Genomic DNA, 18505 nt, shown 5'->3' on the forward strand with positions numbered 1-18505 from the left:
TTTTTAACAGCTTAATTAATTATTATTTTTTGGCTATTCCTGCAAATTTCTGTCTGCAGTCGTTTTCTAAATGTTTTTCTTTTACTTCCAAATAATTTTGTCCTGCATGAATTGTGTTTCTTGTTATTTCACTATATATTTTTTCTTATGTGGAATAAAATATAAAATAAAAACTAAAATAAAGGTCGACCGATCAACTGTTAATTTGTTGCTGCAACGATGACAATTGAAAAATTAAAGTTTTTATCTCAGGTCTTCGTCTCTGTTGTCCTCACTGCTCCGCTTGTCTCCAGCTCAGCAGAGGTCACCTGAGGCCTCCTTTATGCTCTGACACATGATTGGAGAGTTTTGGAAATGGCAAATTCAACACTTTGAAACGTTTCGAAACCTGTTCGCTCTACATTGGCATCTGATGGTAGAAGCTTGTATTGCACCCATTTATCATGGTTTTTGTTGTAAGATCCCTTTATCCCAGCCCAAAGCCTGTATCGCTGTAATAATATATAGTTATATGTATCTATATAAAAATAAATAAATAAATAAATAAATAAATATATATATATATATATATATATATATATATATATATATATATATATATATATATATCCGGTTCGATCTCGGTATCTCGGGTGTCGAATTTGCCAGCTCGAGAGAGTTTTGCTGACTGAGTTTGAACAGGTGAGACGTGACAGAGACCAGCTGGTAATCAGAGTTTGGCAGTTTGAAGACCAGTGTGTTTTCCAGGTGAACAAAGTGTGCTGAATGATGATGCAGTTTGTGAGTTTTTTCAAAAATGTGATTTTGAATTTTACTGGAGTGAAAACTGAAATGAGTTAATCAGTCCTGCTGCTGATACACGAACTTTTCAGAATTGTGAGTTTAGTTTCATCATTTGTGTGTGTACTTTATACTTTGTGTGTATTTTATACAGTCTATGGTGTGTACAATGGAGAAAAACTGTAATATTCAGAATATAAAATGATGACGTTATACTTCCGGCCCAGCAGGGGGCAGCGCGCATCTTTCACATGACCTCAGCCTGTAGTGAGTGTTATCTTTAAATCAACTCTTCCTTTTGTCAGTGCGGAGTTTGAATGAAAGCAGCTGCTGCTGTGACTGCTGTATTGATTTTTGATTGTATTGTATTGATTATTGATTGTGTTGTTGTGTGTGAGCTCGTGCAGCAGAGGGAGGAAACAGTTTGAACAGACAACTGGCCTGCAGAGCAACAGGAAGTTAAACACCTGGGAGGACAGGTGAGTGCCAAGTTTTTGTATTTTGGACAGAAAGAAGTCTATTCAGATCCTTTAGTGAAGTAAAAGTACTTATACCACGCTGTGAAGTACTTTACTACAAGTAAAAGTCCTGCATTTATACCCGCAGTGAAGTATTATTATATTTGCGGAAAAAAACGCTCTTCAGTCAGGAGGTAAAAGGTGTTTGTACTTGCTGTCTGGGAAAAAGCTGAATGTCTGCTGTAACTATCTAAATAATGATGTTATTTGAACATGACTCAGTCTCCCTGTCTAACTACACTTGGCTCGATGTGATTACGCAAAGATATGGTGTAAAATAAAAACATTTAAAAAATCAAATAAATAAATAATTTAAACAAATAAAAAATAAACGTGAAAATATGATAAAGGACCAACAGAAATATAGGCTAGGAACAATAACAACAACAACAACAAAAAAAAACAACAAAACAATAAAATTAGGAAAAAAAATATTTAGAATTGCATTATATAATTACACTTTTAAGATGATCTATATCAAAATTATTTTAAAAAGGTCTTTAGATTATCATTAATTATATTATACTTTGTCATATAAACATTATACATGTGTATGTGTGTGTGTGTGTGTGTGTTAGTGTATATATATCACTTAAATCAATCATTTAAATAAATACATTTAAAAAAAATAGTAAGAGGTTACGAAACTTAAAGCAGAGTATGGCATAAGATAACAGTTATACAGACTAGAACAAATACAGTAATTTTTAAATGATATACATTGAAAAACATTTCTACAACTATAGTAAAATAACACGAAGATAATCTTAATCAAAAAATATTTTAAAATGGTCTTTATTCTTTGTCATTTAAAAAACACAACAGTGTGTCGTCACTGCCCTCCGGTGGTCACAGACTGTAACTACACCTGATTCTTTGTAATTACACATAGTTTATGAAAGTTTATGAAATAGAATTTAAGTTAAACTTCTGAAAAAATGTACTAAAAGTACTTCAACTGTGATTCTCAAAAACTTTAAGATAATCTTAATTTCAAACAAATTAAAAAGGGCTTTAAAAATGACATTGTTATCGAATATATTGTACTGCGTCTCATGAATATCAGGAAAATGTCTCTGTACTGTCCTCCTGGTTAGAAATAAATGAATAATTCAAACAAACAAACACACAAACAAACAAATAAATAAATAACAGAAAAATAAAAAGGACATTAGGGCCATTGTCGGTAAAAAAAAGAGGGCAATATTCTGAGAAAACAAATCTGAGAATAACGTTGCAAATTTGTGAGAAAAAAAGTCAGATATTCTCTGACCTTATCAAGTCACAAATTTGAGAACAAAAACTGACAAATTTCGTAGAAAAAAAGTCAGATATTCTCTGTAAGAATAAATAAAAATTGATATATTAAAAAACACCAGAAACATGTAGAGATTTCTTAATTTGCAAAATGAATTTTGGAATTTCTGAATTTGTTTTGTCTTGGAATATTGGCCTATTATTATTATTATTATTATTATTATTATATCTACATTGGCCCTAATATGTTGTCGCAGATCCTTCATCCATTGAAATTGACAAAAAATTACACTTAATGAAGTAATATATCAAGAAAAAAATAAATAGATAATTGCTATTTTTTAGAGGATATTTAAAGTAGAAATAACGCATTACAATATTTTTGTGTGTGTTTGGAATGCAGATGGGCTCTGAAGAGGTTAAAAAGTATCTTTATTCTTAATATGCAACAAAGATAAATCTTTAAATGTGCTTTTTTGTGGAATTTTAACATCTTTTAATCACCAGAAGTTTATTTTAGACATTTTCTATTGAAGAAATGCATAATAACAAACAACTGAGATGGCAATTCATCATAATTTGTTTTTATTTAGCAGAAAACACAAATAAAGCCGTATGAGAAAACTGCAAGCAAAATAATTCCATAGCCAGTAAATTGGATTTGTACTAAGAAAAAAAATCCAAAACATACACACGCATTTTTGTAATCATATCCCCAAAAAGATAGATGACCCTTATTATTCTAATCAGATCAAATACATACAACAGTCGGGTTATACATCAGGGTGAAATGATAGTTTAGCAATTTTAATTTAAAGCATTGGCATTACATAATTAAAGAAAAGGTCAAAGTCTCGTATTCACACAGATAAACAGCAAACTTCACTGTGTTTAAAGCTGCATTAATATTTATAGTATAATATATATAATATCAACATTCTTTAGATTAAATAGATCAAATGAGACTGCATTTTTGCAGAATTTTATTTATTTTTTTTTTTACCTTTTTTTAGCTTCAAGTGTTGCTTTTTCTGCACACCTACTGTTTTGTTCAGTCTGTGCAAATAAAACTGAAATTATAACGAGCATTGTTTTTTTAAGTCGGATTTTCTGTCCACAAACTTCCAAAACACAAACAATTAATGCAGCTTTAAGCATCAGAGACAAACCTAATCACCCAAAAAATGTCGACAGTGAACTCTACGCTTCAGTCTGAAGTGCCGTCTTTAGTTTCAGACACAAATTCACGTGGTTACGTTAAGGAAATGATTGTGTTTTGATGGCACAATCTCTGCTAGAGAAGCAGCAATGTCTCAGTAAAAAAACCAACCGCTTTTTGTCCCAAAATATGCTGCTGTGAACACAACAATAACGAGCAGTGAATGTGCACATGTACTGTATTCGTAATTTGCAGAAATGTCCAATGCCAACATTGTCCCCTGGTGACTGGGCTGCAGAAACTCTGCTGAATCCGTATGATTCAAAATATTTTTAACATATTCCACACAAAAAATTAAGCTTTTATATCAAAGAGACCAAAAAAATTAAAAAAGGAAGCCAGAATATAAGAGTAATCCCACAAAAACACAATAACCCATAGAGAATAAAATAACATAAAGCAGAAAAAAGCAGATTAAAAAGCCTTCAAACATAAACCACTACAGTGACCTGAGCACAAACGTCATACGTGTACATTCATGTGAGCCTTAATATCACACATTGTATTACTCTGCACAATATCAGGTGATATATGACTCTTTATTTATTATAATTCTAATAAATAAATCTCCCAACTTCCACAGTCGAGGATCAATAACACTTGATCAGTCAGAGCACCGACAGTCTAAACCACAGCTTGTGGCGTTACAGTTTTCCTCTTTTTTTATATATCCTTTCCCACATTTGTCACCCACATCTTTTTTTAGTCACTTTGAATATTTTTCCCACCATTAAGGTGCTGTGACTTCTGACCTTTGACCTCCGGGATAATCCGAGGCTGATGACATTTGGGATTTAGGATTCGAAGCCTGTTTTAATTGTTGCAGTCGTTGGAGCTGAAAGCCCTGACACACCAAGCCAACTGTCTGGTTTTTGGGGACTTTTTTTGGGACTCTGTTGGGCGTTTATGGCCACCGCTGTTGTGTCAAGCGTCTGTGTTTGATCGCTTTTCATCTGATCTGAATCCAGGTTTAAACTTAACTTTCCGTGATCTTTTTGATTCCTGAATGGAATTGACACAATGTGGGAAAGATTAAAAAGTCTAGATTGTTTCCACGAATGCTCGTTTTGATTGTTTTTATACTTTAAATGAAGGAATATCTGATTTCCACAGTCAGTTTATTCCCGATTCTTTGTCACAGGACTCTACGGCTACTGGGACATGACATTTAAAACAAGAACAGGTAGTAACGTGCCGGTAAAAGTGTTTTAAATCTGGGAAATAACTGTTCAATGGATTTTGTAATGTGTTCCCATCTCTTAAACATATTATAATTGCTTTGGGACAAGAGGCAAGAGAGAGTCAGAGTACATCCACAAGAAATTTGTAAATGCATTTTTTCCTCCGCCCAGACTTTCACCCAAAATTGAGCTTTTCCAAAAACCTACTCCAGGGGGCCTAATCTGGAGGGAGGTAGCTAGCTGCACCGCTCATTTGGCAATTACCACTATTCACGCCATCCAGACCCAACAGAGTCCCCGTGGAAACATGGTGCGGGCATAGCGGGCGCCATGTTTCCACATGATAACGTGGCCAGCTTAATGTCAACAAAGCCGTCAGAAGATAAAATAAAAGGCAAGACGCTGACATCGCCAACATTTAAATTTCACCACCGCTGAACGGACAGAGCTGTGATACGTGGCACGTCATCGGTTAATGGGTGTCGGGCTACTGAAAGCAAAATAAACTGAAGTCACATCAGGTGTTTCATTGTGGACAAATGTCTCGACTAACAACGTGTGGAGGCAAGTCGACTGCAAAGATGCAGAGCGTTGGATCAGTCGTATCTTGGTGGCATCACTTCTTTGAGGTCGGCTTGGTGTTTCTGGGCACCGAGTCTGGACAAGAGCATCAGAGGCTTAAACCAGCTCCGACAGTCAACCAGACCAGCTCCTTTACAGCCAAACTACATCCCGCAAACTTCAGACGTGGCTACGAGATTCAAGTCTGGGAAATGTATTTCTGCAACATCACAGCCTATTTCTAGCCTCTGCTTTATTCAGAAGCTTGTTTTTATGGATAGATTGGGAGAAATCTGGTCATTCCAGACCTGCAGCCATGTTTCCCCGGTTAAACAGGACTGAAAATGTAACACAATAACTAACTTCTGAGCAACCTGATCATTGAGACATAAATGACTAAAACTACTCAGAAAAGTGTGAATTTCATTAACAAGTCCTTAAAAACGTGTTGACCCACACATCATAATGCACTCTCAGTTATTATCGTCAGTCTTTCATAAGGTGGTATTTGGGACAACTTCAGTTATGATTCACTGCAGCAAACCACAAAGACAAAAATAAATCTTCGAGCGGATGCTGCAAGATTGTTTTCTACAACAGCATGTGAAGGGGAATATCCAGAGACGGGGGAAAATGCTTCAGCATTTAGAAGCTCTTTCTTTCGTAGCTTAGATCATTGTTTAGATCATAAGTCACTGCTTAAACCAGTAAAGCTTAAAACTTTTATCTCATTTTACTTCATCCCATTATTCCTGCTGCCCCTCATCCTCCCCTGTAGTGGACATTGCATCCGTTTCTGCTTTTTTTAATGAAGATGACACACAGCTCTATGTTTTTAATGACACGAAAGATCTGAAGCAAGTTAACATACGACTACAATAACTGTTTTTTAGGGTTTACGAAACAACTTTTTGCCCAATCACACTAACATTTAGAACAACATTTTCTGCCTAAAATCAGTTTCAGTTGAATGTCGCTAGTGGACAGACTCATAAATCTGAACTTTGACATGCAAATTTGTACTGTTTCCTTTTGGCAATTTGTCAAGACATTGTTGACCAATTTCTTTCTAAGCTTTTCTTTTAGATGATATTACAATGCTTGACTGAGTCCATTTTATCTGTTTTCGATATCTGGACCTTTTTTAGTCATTTTGGCTTCCCCTGGTCCTCATCTGTAATAGATGTATAATAAATATATATATATATTTATGCAGATGACTCACAGCTCTATTTTTCTAATGACACAAAAGACTTGAAGCAAGCTAACGTATGAATATAATAACTGTTTTTTAGGGTTTACAAAATAAAAAATAATAATTTCAGAACAAAATCAGCTATTTTAGTGGATGGATTCATACATCTAAACTTTAACGTGTAAATTTGCACAGTTTTGTATTTGCAATCTGTCAAGACAGTTTGCGGCTCTATTAATCTCCATATTTATAATGACACAAAAACTCTGACACAAGTTAACGGACTTCATAACTGTTTTCAGGGTAACTTCTTAGCGCCTCATTACATTATCATTTCATATCTTTTTTTTTTTGAGGACAAGCAAATACATTTTACTGTTCAACTTTTGCTGTGAGCGGGCACAAAGTCTAAGGTAATGAACATCGTTGCTGATGCTACTCGCAAATACATTTAAAACTTTCTAAGTGTCATTTTTGAAAAAAGTTGGTTCTGCATTCTCCAAACATTCAAAGGAATAGTTTGACATTTTGGGAGATTCGCCTGTTCTCTTTCTTGCTGAGTTTGATGTTTATGTCGATATCACTATTAACATAAAGATGGGAAACTTCCAAGTTTCCCTGATTGAATTTTCCCGTTAAATAGCTAAAAAACGCTCTCTGAACTGTCATCTGAGTGCTTCTTTTTAAACCCGAAATGAGCCTAAGACCCTCTGAAAGGTCTGTCCTGGTCTTTCCACAGACCAGGTTGAAAAGTGAAACTCATTTAAAATATGAATCAAAAAACAGATTAAAAATACAGTCACACAAAATTCAGATAAAAAAACGGCTTAAAAAGTACAATTTAAGATTGAATAAAAAAAAAAAAGTATTTTTCTATAAACATCTGTAAAAAAAAATCCCCACCTCGGTCATCTTTTTGTGGGCACTTGGACTTTACGGCAGCCTCCCTGAACAGGTTTAAAGCTCTTCTTAAATCATCAAATCATTTTGTCTTTAAGAAACATTATATAGATATATTAGTTCTAGTATAACATGCATAACTTATAACTTATCTCCCCTTCCTTCCTCTGTAGGTTTATTACTTATAAAATAAATGATAATGTAAAATATCACACTATATACTGTTTATATTTCTGTTTCATAATTTTTGTATGTGTAGCACTTGTGTTATTTCTATTTATTTTTATTTTTACTAGTCATTAAGGTACTTATATGATAAATAAAAAAATATTATTTTTATTCGTATTATTATTTAAGTCTTAAATACACTAGTGGGTACATTTAGACTTGTTTTCTGCTTGTTCAGCCACTGTTTGGCTGAGTGATATTAACTTTTTCGTTGACCATCCTCACCTCCTCTCTCTCTATCTGTATCTGCTGGTTTGCAGGAGCGTACGAAACCCTCATGACTGCAGATCTTCTCCTGCACCTCCCGATGAAGAGACCCCCGAGAACAAAGACCACAAGAAGAATAACAGCGGTGATACAGAGCCAGAATATCCGAGGGGACGTACACACAGTCCTCGTGATGCAGATGAACGTGGAGTTCACTGAGAGGAGACAAAGACGAGAGCAAACAGGTCAGACGGCATTTTTTTTCATCAACATTGTCAAAAGGTTATTAGGTTTGCTGGCAGTGTGGCCCTCTGCCTGTCTGTCTGCCTGTCTGTCTGCCTGTCTGTCAGCCTGTCTGCCTGCCTGTCTGTCAGTCAGTCAGTCAGTCAGTCAGCCTGTCTGCCTGTCTGTCTGTCTGTCTGTCTGCCTGCCTGTCTGTCTGTCTGTCTGCCTGCCTGCCTGTCTGTCTGCCTGCCTGCCTGTCTGTCTGTCTGTCTGTCTGTCTGTCTGCCTGCCTGTCTGCCTGCCTGCCTGTCTGTCTGTCTGCCTGCCTGTCTGTCTGTCTGCCTGCCTGCCTGTCTGTCTGCCTGCCTGCCTGTCTGCCTGCCTGTCTGTCTGTCTGCCTGTCTGTCTGTTTGGGCCAGACTACAATTTTTCAACAACTTTTGGGTCGATTGTGATGAAATGTGGTTCATAAGAAGTGTGATAACTTTGGTGATCCTCTGTGCCATCAGTGGATATTTTAGTGTGTCCGGTACTTTGTTTTTTAACTAAATACCAGCAAAATAATGACATTGACGTCTGTCGTGTTGAAGCAGTCTGAGTCAGCGAAGTAAACCGTGGCTGTCAGTGTGCCGTTAGCAGCTGACTGCGGCCATCATTCTCACTTCCTTCTATTATCTGAGTGTTACAAGGTACAATTTATTTGTATTTTTTCTTAAACGTGGTTTAAGAAGAAATAAAATGAAAAAAAATTCACAACACTCAAAACTAAATTTGATACTAGATCTTTGAGAAGTTGAGAATAAAATCATAATATTCACATAAGTCCTATGTTATAGTGTGATGTGCAGTCAGACATCTGACAGACACAGAGGTCCGTCCTGCAGCGGCTGCAGGTTCGACTCTGACTTCCCCCCAACACACACACACACACACACACACACACACACACACAATATTGTATATATATACAAATTGTAACTTGGTTTTCTATTATACTTGGTACCTTGTTTTTTGTATCTAATATTTTCTATATTTTTATTATTTTTTTCTTTTTTTTACTATTTATATTGTTCTCCTGCTGCTAATCCTGTACACTCCCTGCTGCTGTAACGATGCAGATTTCATTATCTTATCTAATCCTAACTTGAATAAACAAGTTCTCATGAACCTTTTTTTAAACTTTATATTTGAAATTGTTAACTAACTATTGATAAATTCTCTTTTTAACACTGTTGGCAACATGTTTCAGTTAGGGACAGATCTTGACAGACTGGTTGTGTGATTTTGCTGTGACGATGAAACACACTGTTCTGTTTCCACATCAGCTTCTCAGAAAATCAAGATCAGGCTTCACAGTAACATTAACCACAGAGGTTTAGAGGGGGTTACCGCCTACTGCTGATAAATACGAGAAACAAGCAGGGGACTAAACAGGGCGTGGGATTTTTTCATTCTTTGTCTGGCATTTTCTACTTTGCAATCGCTGCCAAGTGCCAAAGGTGTTAACCACAAACTGAACAGCTCAATTGCACGAGTAATCATGATTTTACTGAACTGAAATGTGAGCAAGAATACTCAGCTTGCTTTGCTTTGGGGGCCACTTTTACAAAATGACAGGAGGCCAGGGGCCAATCAACAGCCTAATTTTCCAGGACTTTAGAGACATCTCTATGATTTTAGGACATTTCTGTGAATTTTAGGACCTCTACAGCACTTCATAACATTTCAAGGATTTAGCATGTTTCAATGACCATTGGCATTTTAAAAATCTTTTTAAGTTTTAGAATTTTAACATGTTTCTAGGATCTTAGACATTTATAGGATTTCTACCCGTTTCTGGGATTTTAGGATGTGTCTTAGATATTTGAACATTTCCAGGATTGTAGGACATTTCTGACATTTTAGGACATTTCTAGGATTTAGGACATTTCTCAACTTTGGGAACATCTCAGATTTTAGCACCTTTTAAGGATCGTAGACATTTTAAGGATTTGAGGACATTTCCAAAATTTAGGACATTTGTTTTATTTTAGGATTCTAAGATTTTATGATATTTCTAGGATATTAGGACATTAGGGTCTTAGCTGTGTCCTCTGTTGGGGGGTGTGGGGGATCCTCTTCTGGCACTTTTTTGATCAACAAGCTCTATTTTGATGCTGCATTATGCACCTTATGGATATTAAAAGTAAAAAAACAATTTTCAGTATAAATCACTTTTTTATTGTGAATTAGAAAATGGTTTGGGGGCCAGCAGCACCCTATCAGGCGGCAGATTTGGCCCACCGGCTGTAAGTTAAGTTTCAGTGATTTAGAGTTTCTCTGTTTTTTGTATCTGCTTATGTTCAGCTGTAAGCAAAAACATGTTTTCGTTTTTAGAGTTTTACTCTTACTTTACCTAATATCTGGGAAAAAGGCATGTTATACTTGTTTCCTTGTGAACTGTGTTCGTATGAGGCATCCTGTGTTTGTGCTGTGGTTCTGTCACACTGTGAAACTGCAGCCAGAGGATAATAATATGGTCTTAATCCACTTTAAGTAATAATCTAAAAATACAAACTGCAGGAAATTGTGAGGAAACCCGTGGAGACGTACCAGTGTTTGGAAGAGGATCCTTGAGATCTAACAGAAGGCTGCAGTTCACTAGAAAACAAAAGAAATCAGTAAATATGTTGATAACAACGTAAGAGTCACATCAGGAGATGGATATTCCTTTTTTTGTTGACCATGAATATTGACATTGAAGCTGGTGGATGGAAACATGACAGATGACCTAAACTAAACGCAGCTTTATTATAAGTGATCAGAAGCCACAGATTTGATCTTAAACAAGACATTATATTCTGACTATTAACCATGGTTTGTATTAAGCCAGTTTTATGTCACTTTCAGCGTCGCCCTAGGCCGCCTGCAAGACATATCTGATCTAACTGTCGCCTCAACTGCTTTATAACATTTTGGCAGCAGTAAACAGGTCACATGACTGACAGCAGGTTGTCAAATTATCCCCGCCTTATCATAAAGTATGTCTTGAACCGGCCATCATCCAGGTAAAGACACCAAATTTGTATTTTACATTTCAAATAGTTTTTGACCAAAAGAAGGAGAATGAAATGAAAGCATCAAAGACCATATAAATATATAGAGAAGTCCTCTAATGCCTGACAGCGTTGTTGCTGCAGCACTGCTGCAGAGCTGCCTGCTGCTGTAAATACTATTTTTACACAATTAAAAGCAGATACTCCACTAATTTATAAAGCCGTTCAGCCACTGCATTGTCAGCAAAACAATCCTGCAAATTTTTCACAATAAGAAGTCTCATGTTGACAACTGAAGGGATTCTGTCCAAAGAAATGTTTTCAGAGGGCTTTTATTTCGAAACGCTAACATATATATTTGTATTTCTTCATGTCCGTGACACATGAAGACATTGAAACTGTAGCAAAGGTGGTATAATGGCAGTTTAATTATCAAAGAACCATTTTCCTTTTCTCTAGATGTGCTGCAGCACAACCCGGGTGTGACATCAGGCTTTGTGGCCACTTTCTTTCAAACCTCCCACATTATGAGCTTTGTTTCACAGTACTGTGTGGGCAGATTTCAGAAACACATTAATTATGTAGTTATTTTGCAGCTTATTGCTACGCTCACCTCTGCAGTGAGCTTCCTCCCAGACCTGAATGAAGGAAGGGAGAGAAACAGAGTGACAGATTAGTGCAAAAATCTGATGTAAACTCTGAAAATATCCCACTGGTCTTCAAAAATGTGCACAGTCATGAAACCATTACTTTGCAAAGATCTGCAGGTGAAAACTCCCATTGTACTTTAATTGTCAAAATCCCTTGCATATAATAAAGCCATTTACAGGATTTTGGAACAGGCCAGATGTTTTCCGTAAAAACTGCCAATTAAAAAAAAGTCCGGAAATGTTTTTATTTGAAAAATTGCAAAACATTTTTAAAGGAAGAAAAAAATCCCTCCAAGTTTTTGTTAAGAAAACACGCATTCCAAACCTGTGGGCAGTAAAATAACCACAAAAGACAGCAATTTGAAGTTTTATGCCCCTCCCCTAAAGCCAAACAAAAGTGCTTTAATTTGTTTTGACATGCCTCCTCCTTTTTTTGTGCCATCCCCTCCACTCTCATAAATAACAAAGTCCCTAAGTTATGCAGTTCTAACCCTGTTCTGAATTAATTTAAAAAGCTATTATATAATAATGAAAAAGGACGGATGGGGCTGTCGATGGTCGTTTCAGAGAATTTTTGGTCTTGAAAGTCTGCCTTAAAGTCGATGAGGATTCTTGGAAAAGTCATGTAAATTTATTGGTAAAAATGTTTGTGAACTAGGGATGCAAATCTTAAGCACTGTCTTTTTGTGATTATTTGTGAAAATTAACAGCTGATTAATCAATTAATTATGATCAATTGTTGTAATTGGTATTTTGAAAAAGGCATAAAAAACTGCATATTTCAAAGAATTTTAAATATTTTTTTCCTCATTCCAAACTCACAGCCACATATTGCGTACACTTTGACAACATTTCACAGCCTATTTATTGATACAGTTTTACATGTTCAATTAAATTCTTATTGACTAATTAATAGTTGATTGATTGTCATAATTCCTAGTATAAACCCTGCATTTAGTCTTTTCTTAAAAGGGATGGATTGGTTTTATTTAGCACAGTGAGGTTCACGTACACAGATTTTTTGTTTTTTACTCACAATTTTCAATTTTTTGTATTTATGTAGTTTTGTTAATTTATTTAGTTTTTTAAAGTTATTTTTATCTTTAGATTCCTTGTAAATTACATGAAATATTGACATTTTCAAAAGGTGTTATAATAAGAAAATACGTTTTTTTCTTAATAAAGAGATGCACTTTATATATGACAAATATTTATGCTTTTTATATGACAAAAAGCAATTTAGTAACACCAATGAAAGAAAAAAATCTTTAATGCCTAATAAATGGTAGTTTATGCTAGAGTTATTCTAACTGGGCATGTGAACTGACTTGTTGACTTGAGTATCTGCTGCCTGAATGGGTCATCTGAAAATTAAAAAATGTATAATAATAATAAAAAGTTAAATAAAATAAAAGTTGCTACATCTGGAGTCAGAACATAATTTTACCTTTTTTTGCAACTGTTTTCTTAATGTGCCTGTTACAGGGATGAAGGTTTATTTCTTGCAGATACAGGAAGTGCAGTTTTCAGAGAGGACTTGTCTGGGCATGTTCTGAGTGGGAGGAAATGCAAATAATGTGGTCCTTGTTACCACCCTGACAGATGATTGTACTGAACATCTCATGTGGACTGCATAATTGTCAAATTGTCTGTCCCCGTCTCTAGCCGCTGCTCACTTCCCCCAGGCCTCAAACCATCCACCAGGTTCCCCTCAGACTTTTCTGTTCACCTGAATCTGAATATGAAACTGTTATTTACCTTACAGTCCTTTGTGAAGCGCAGGTAGTCCGAGCAGTTTTTCAGGATGATGGACTGATTGGTCAGATTCTTGACCAGCTCTGGATTAAAATTTGAGTCCCGAGCCAAAACGTTTCTCTGGAAATTAAACACAGACGGTTGGTTCAGTAAGAAGTCAGATTAACTCTTGTCAGCACTGCAGCCACAAAATGATGTTAAAGTGATAGATTTGAATTTTTGAAGTGTGACTGTATGAGATCGTTAGTGTAAAACTTCACATTAACAGCTTGGGCTATTATTTGCTTTATCATTGAACTCAACAGGCTTATATTTGGGAGAGGCGTCTCTGTGGCGCAGGCTTTTATTTCCATACACACAAAACTGTTGCTCAGCAAAGACGGGAAACACAATCAAATTATTCATTTAACCCTTTGAAACCTGGGCAAATTGGCTTTATTTGTTTACTTAATTTTATGTAATTAGTGAGTACAAAAAGGCAGTTCAAAAACAATAACGAAAACAAGGAAGTGATAGGAAACATATACATGAGGGTGGATGGAGACGGAAATTTAGACAAGACAAATCAGGACAAACAGACAAACAAACAACAAACATAGAAAGGAATGATCAGGCATGGTGGTATTCTTACTGTTATTAATATGCAAATCGATTATTTTACTCTGCTAAGGGTGGTTTTTGAGGTCATTCATGTTTATGTGTTTAGGTGTGCGTCTCTGCAGCTGAGAAAGAGAGAGAAGAGGACTGAGCAAAGAAAACTGAGAGGAAAATAGGATTTTATATATATATATATATAAAAGAAAAACTTAGACTCACACTCTGGTCCTCCCAGCACAAAGTATTACACTGGGATAAATTAGACGGTCGGGACAGCTGGTAGTGGAAAAAACCGGCTTGTTGGGTGACGTTGCAGGTCAGAGCTATTTGAGGCTCTGCTGCAGCGTCAGGGAACATCTGCTGTCTTGCAAGAGCTGAAAATGAACAAAGTGCAGTGCATTACTGTATCATGCAACTTGGACAAAGCCTTTAAGTCAATGGTGCATACTTCAGTGTTTTGTCTGTAAAAAAAAAGTGTGTCCTCCAGGGGTCCATATTGGCTCCTATTTTATTTTCAATTTATAGCAAGTGCGATTAAGCAGCTGCAATCTGCTTTTAATGTGGTTCAGAGGGATCTCTGTAAGTTGAGACATTTAAACATTTAGTGTTTGATATGACTTCTTTTGAAAGCATGGCTAAAAATTCAACGAGCAACTCAGAAAAATGTCCCGCAAATTTCAAGAAATTGGGAAAAAGTGACAAGAAAATGACCTGCAAATTAGTTTTAAAAGAGAACAAGAGATTGGGAAATTATTAGAAGTTAATGATAATAATAGAATATATGTAAAATCTTCAGGTAACTTTATTTATAATTATTATTGTATATTTTCTATTTTATCTGTAAATTTTGTATTTATTTTGGCTGTTTTTTTTAAACCCTTTGTAAACCTTTTTTTCTTTTTTTTTGTAAATTTACTTATGACTTGTAACTTCTTTTGTCTTTCTTTTTTGTTTTCAAAAGAAATTAGGCTAGTTTGCTCAAGTTTCAAAGAGTTATTCAAGCCAGCCTTTTTTGTTAGGTTTCCATCAAAATGTGGTGCAAATTTTAACATAATTTGCAGAAAATCTACAAAAGAAATGTTGTACTTGACCTATGACCTTTTCTCATTCAGGAGAATAGGATAGAGGGAGCCTTTGGCTTTGGCTATGGTCGCCGCGCAGGCATAAAAAAAGAGACATTAAATTGTCCACCGTTATTACTAAATGCACATCAGCAAAACACTAAGTAATGTTTGTTACCAAGAAAATACTTCAGCCCTGAGGAGGGAGACATTTAGTAAAGTCCACATTTTGTATGACTACAGAGGAAGACAGGAGTCAAGTTTGTGGTTAGTATTTGTGCAGAGTTGCAGCTGCAGACACTCTTGGAAAGTTCCTTTGAGTTACGACATATCTGGGAAAAGTTTTTCCTTTTCATTCAATTGCGATGAAGAGTGATGAGTCAGAGCAATCCTCCTGAAAGACAATATTCTGTTTGTCTCAGCTCATTTTAGATACACTGAGCAGAAGGTGAAAACTACAGTTTTAAAAACAATGTATCTGGTGATACGCTACCTTTTTTTTTTTTTTTTTAAACTTGTCAACTAACTCCATGTTCAGACTCAAACCAGCAGAGAGTGTTTCCAGCAGGCGGATACAGTCAACCACAGGAAAAAACCACCGACACACCAAAGTGACAAAAAATGAACCACAGTGACAGAACAGAATAACTTCATCTTGGCCATATGCCTTCGGAAATCAGTCACGTTACAACAGTGATACTCATTTTATGGCCACAGGCCAAATCTGGGCCTCAGCAGGCCCTCCACCCATTTTCTAATTCACAGTAAAGATAAAGTGATTCACACTGGGAATTGTTTTTGTAATTTTAGTATCCATACGGTATCAGAGTGCACAACTTAGCATATAAGTAGAACTACTAAAATCCTAGAAATGTCCCAAATCTGAGAAATAACCTAAAATCCTAGAATGATGCTAAAATTCTTGAGCTATCTTAGAATCCTATAAATGTCCTATAATCCGAGAAATCTCCGAAAATCCTATAAATGTGCTAAAATCTAAGAAATGTCCCCAAATCCTAACAACATGCATGGGGCTGCTGTGACTGGCCCCTGGCCTCCTGTTATTTTATTTAAGTGGCCCCCAAGCAAAGCAAGCTGAATGTCCCTGCCTTAAAGGGACACTTTGCAGATTTTTTTTGTATACTATATATTTATTTTCATTTTTAATGTATATTTTTATGTGTGTGTGTATATATATATATGTATATGTGTATATCAAATCAAGGAAATCAAGCTAGGTAGCTCAGAGTTTAACGGTTTAAATAAGGCAGATGTCACTCCAGGTTTCAAAGGGTTAAGTCGTGGTGAGCTCTGTGTGGACCCGGCAGTGTGACCGTTTGATGTGTGCGCTGTGATAAAAACAGGAATGAGTGAGGTCAGCTGCTTGCCACATCTTGATCTGCAAAGGCGGGAGAGGTTTCCCACTATCATTTCCTCATTCCAAACTCACAGCAACATATTGCAAAAAAAAGAAATGAATTTGCTGAGGTTTCAAAGTGTTTACAACAAGCAGCACAAGGCCAAAACACACCCAAACTCTTGTCTGTTGTGTGACGGAAACGTGCACGTTGTAGTTGTTTCATGTAAACCATGTGGAGATCCCCCAAAATCACTCCTCTGTGTTTTCTAAGAATATTCAACAGAGCTGATTACAATGTTTAATAAAACATTTCAACCACAGTTTACCTGTTTTACCTCGTACGTGAGATGCCCAGACTAACAAACATGGAAAAACATCCATAAATAAACATCATGTTAGATTATTGAGGCTTATAATAAAGGAATAAAAACTCACAAAGCATCTCCTTATGATAATCATCTTAGGTATACTCATCCTGCTTTGCTTGGAGGCCATCTTTATGAAATAACAGGAGTCCGGCTGCAGCAGCCCCACATTTCTTGGGTTTGGGGAAATTTCTAGGACTTAATCACATTTCTAAAATTTGAGGACATTACTATCCTTTTAGGACATCTCTGCGATTTTGGGACGTAGGATTTAAGCACATGCTAGGATTTTAGGTAATTTCTAGGATTTTAAAACATCTCTATGATTTTAAGACATTGCTAGATATTTAGGAAGTTTCTAGAATTGTGGGATGTTTCTACCATTTCAGGACCTTTCTTAAGATTTTTAGGATGTTTTTCTGATTTTAGGACATTTGTGATATTTAGGACATTACTAGGACTTTAGAACGTTTCTAGGATTTTTAAGATGTTTTTCAGATTCAGATTTCAGATGTTTCTACAATTTTAGGAAGAGTCTAGGATTTTAGGACATTTCTGGATATTTGGACATGTTTAGGATTTTGGGATATTTTTGCATTTTGGGACATATCTAGTATTTTGGGACATTTCTAATATTTTAGGATGTTGTTAGGGTTTTGGGACATTAGAAAATAATGACTTTTCTTACCCGTATGCACATCCGAACTAATTGGGTCTAATTTCCTCTCTCTCTTGGTTTATTAAGTAAAATATGTCTCCATTTGTGTGGAGAAGTCTGTCTTTAATGTGATTTCATTCATGCATCAACAACTATCTGTTTTTACAGCTTTGTTTTTGCAGTTTACAGCCTCCATACAGTCTAAATAAACAGCCGAATATTAAACTGCATACGTTCGTAACGGGGTTTGCTGTGAGCGCTTCACTTCTGAAGTGTAAAGACACGCAGCATGTTAAAAAACTTACCGATTAGCAGAAACAACTTCCCAATAGTCGCGTTCAGGTCCATGTTGGCGGATTTTTTTGCTGTGTGCTCTCTGAAGTAACCTGTGTTTCACTAAGATCTATTTCCGTGTACCGTCGTATGTATCGCGCTCCGCCTGACGTGCAGTAATGACGCTGACGCGTTTCTTTCCTCCTCCGACCCAAACTTGACTGTGATGAAAGGAAAGCGAAAACAAAAATCCCCTCACTGAAACTCTCACGTCTTTGTTTGAATTTTCCTGCTGTAAATGTTTCAGATTGAGCTCATGTCTACTCCTTTGATTAAGACTTACTATTAAGACTTTTTGAAAAATAATGAGGTCTCCAAAGAAAAAATGAACTTTTGTGGCCCACCTGTGTGAAGGTGAAACTTACCTTTGTAATGTTTTCTTAGTTGAGTCTTTATATCAGTCGAATATCAGCGTAACAT

The 18505-nt window shown here is 35.9% G+C and overlaps 1 protein-coding gene and 1 long non-coding RNA gene across 3 annotated transcripts; one reads left to right on the plus strand and one right to left on the minus strand.

The window, feature by feature from the left end:
* The first annotated feature begins 1129 nt into the window (after positions 1-1129).
* LOC121941084 lies at positions 1130-8177 on the plus strand. Its single transcript, XR_006105724.1, has 2 exons — positions 1130-1259; positions 8100-8177. It is a non-coding gene; the product is annotated as an uncharacterized LOC121941084 (long non-coding RNA).
* LOC121941076 lies at positions 7541-18176 on the minus strand. Of its 2 annotated transcripts, XM_042483795.1 has the most exons (6): positions 18058-18176; positions 14528-14682; positions 13715-13831; positions 11920-11944; positions 10864-10911; positions 7541-8261 (listed from the first exon to the last, which is right to left on the minus strand). In XM_042483795.1, the coding sequence occupies exons 1-6, from the start codon at positions 18098-18100 to the stop codon at positions 8014-8016; spliced, it is 636 nt and encodes a 211-aa protein (XP_042339729.1). In that variant the 5' UTR covers positions 18101-18176; the 3' UTR covers positions 7541-8013. The 2 variants fall into 2 exon arrangements, with proteins under 2 accessions (XP_042339729.1, XP_042339730.1); XM_042483796.1 differs by lacking the exon at positions 10864-10911.
* Between the last annotated feature and the right edge of the window lie 329 nt (positions 18177-18505).

This window comes from Plectropomus leopardus, chromosome 3, assembly GCF_008729295.1.
Source record: "Plectropomus leopardus isolate mb chromosome 3, YSFRI_Pleo_2.0, whole genome shotgun sequence".
Taxonomy (NCBI): Eukaryota; Metazoa; Chordata; class Actinopteri; order Perciformes; family Serranidae; genus Plectropomus; species Plectropomus leopardus.

Bases quoted from the DNA above. Each gene is read 5' to 3' on its own strand.
- LOC121941076 (XM_042483795.1), bottom strand. From the start codon at position 18,100: ATGGACCTGAACGCGACTATTGGGAAGTTGTTTCTGCTAATCG. The intron at 13,832-14,527 runs GTGAGTCTAAGT...TTTAATTTCCAG, and splicing joins TGTGCTGGGAGGACCAGAGT to AGAAACGTTTTGGCTCGGGA. The intron at 10,912-11,919 runs GTGAGCGTAGCA...TTTGTTTTCTAG, and splicing joins GGAGGAAGCTCACTGCAGAG to TGAACTGCAGCCTTCTGTTA.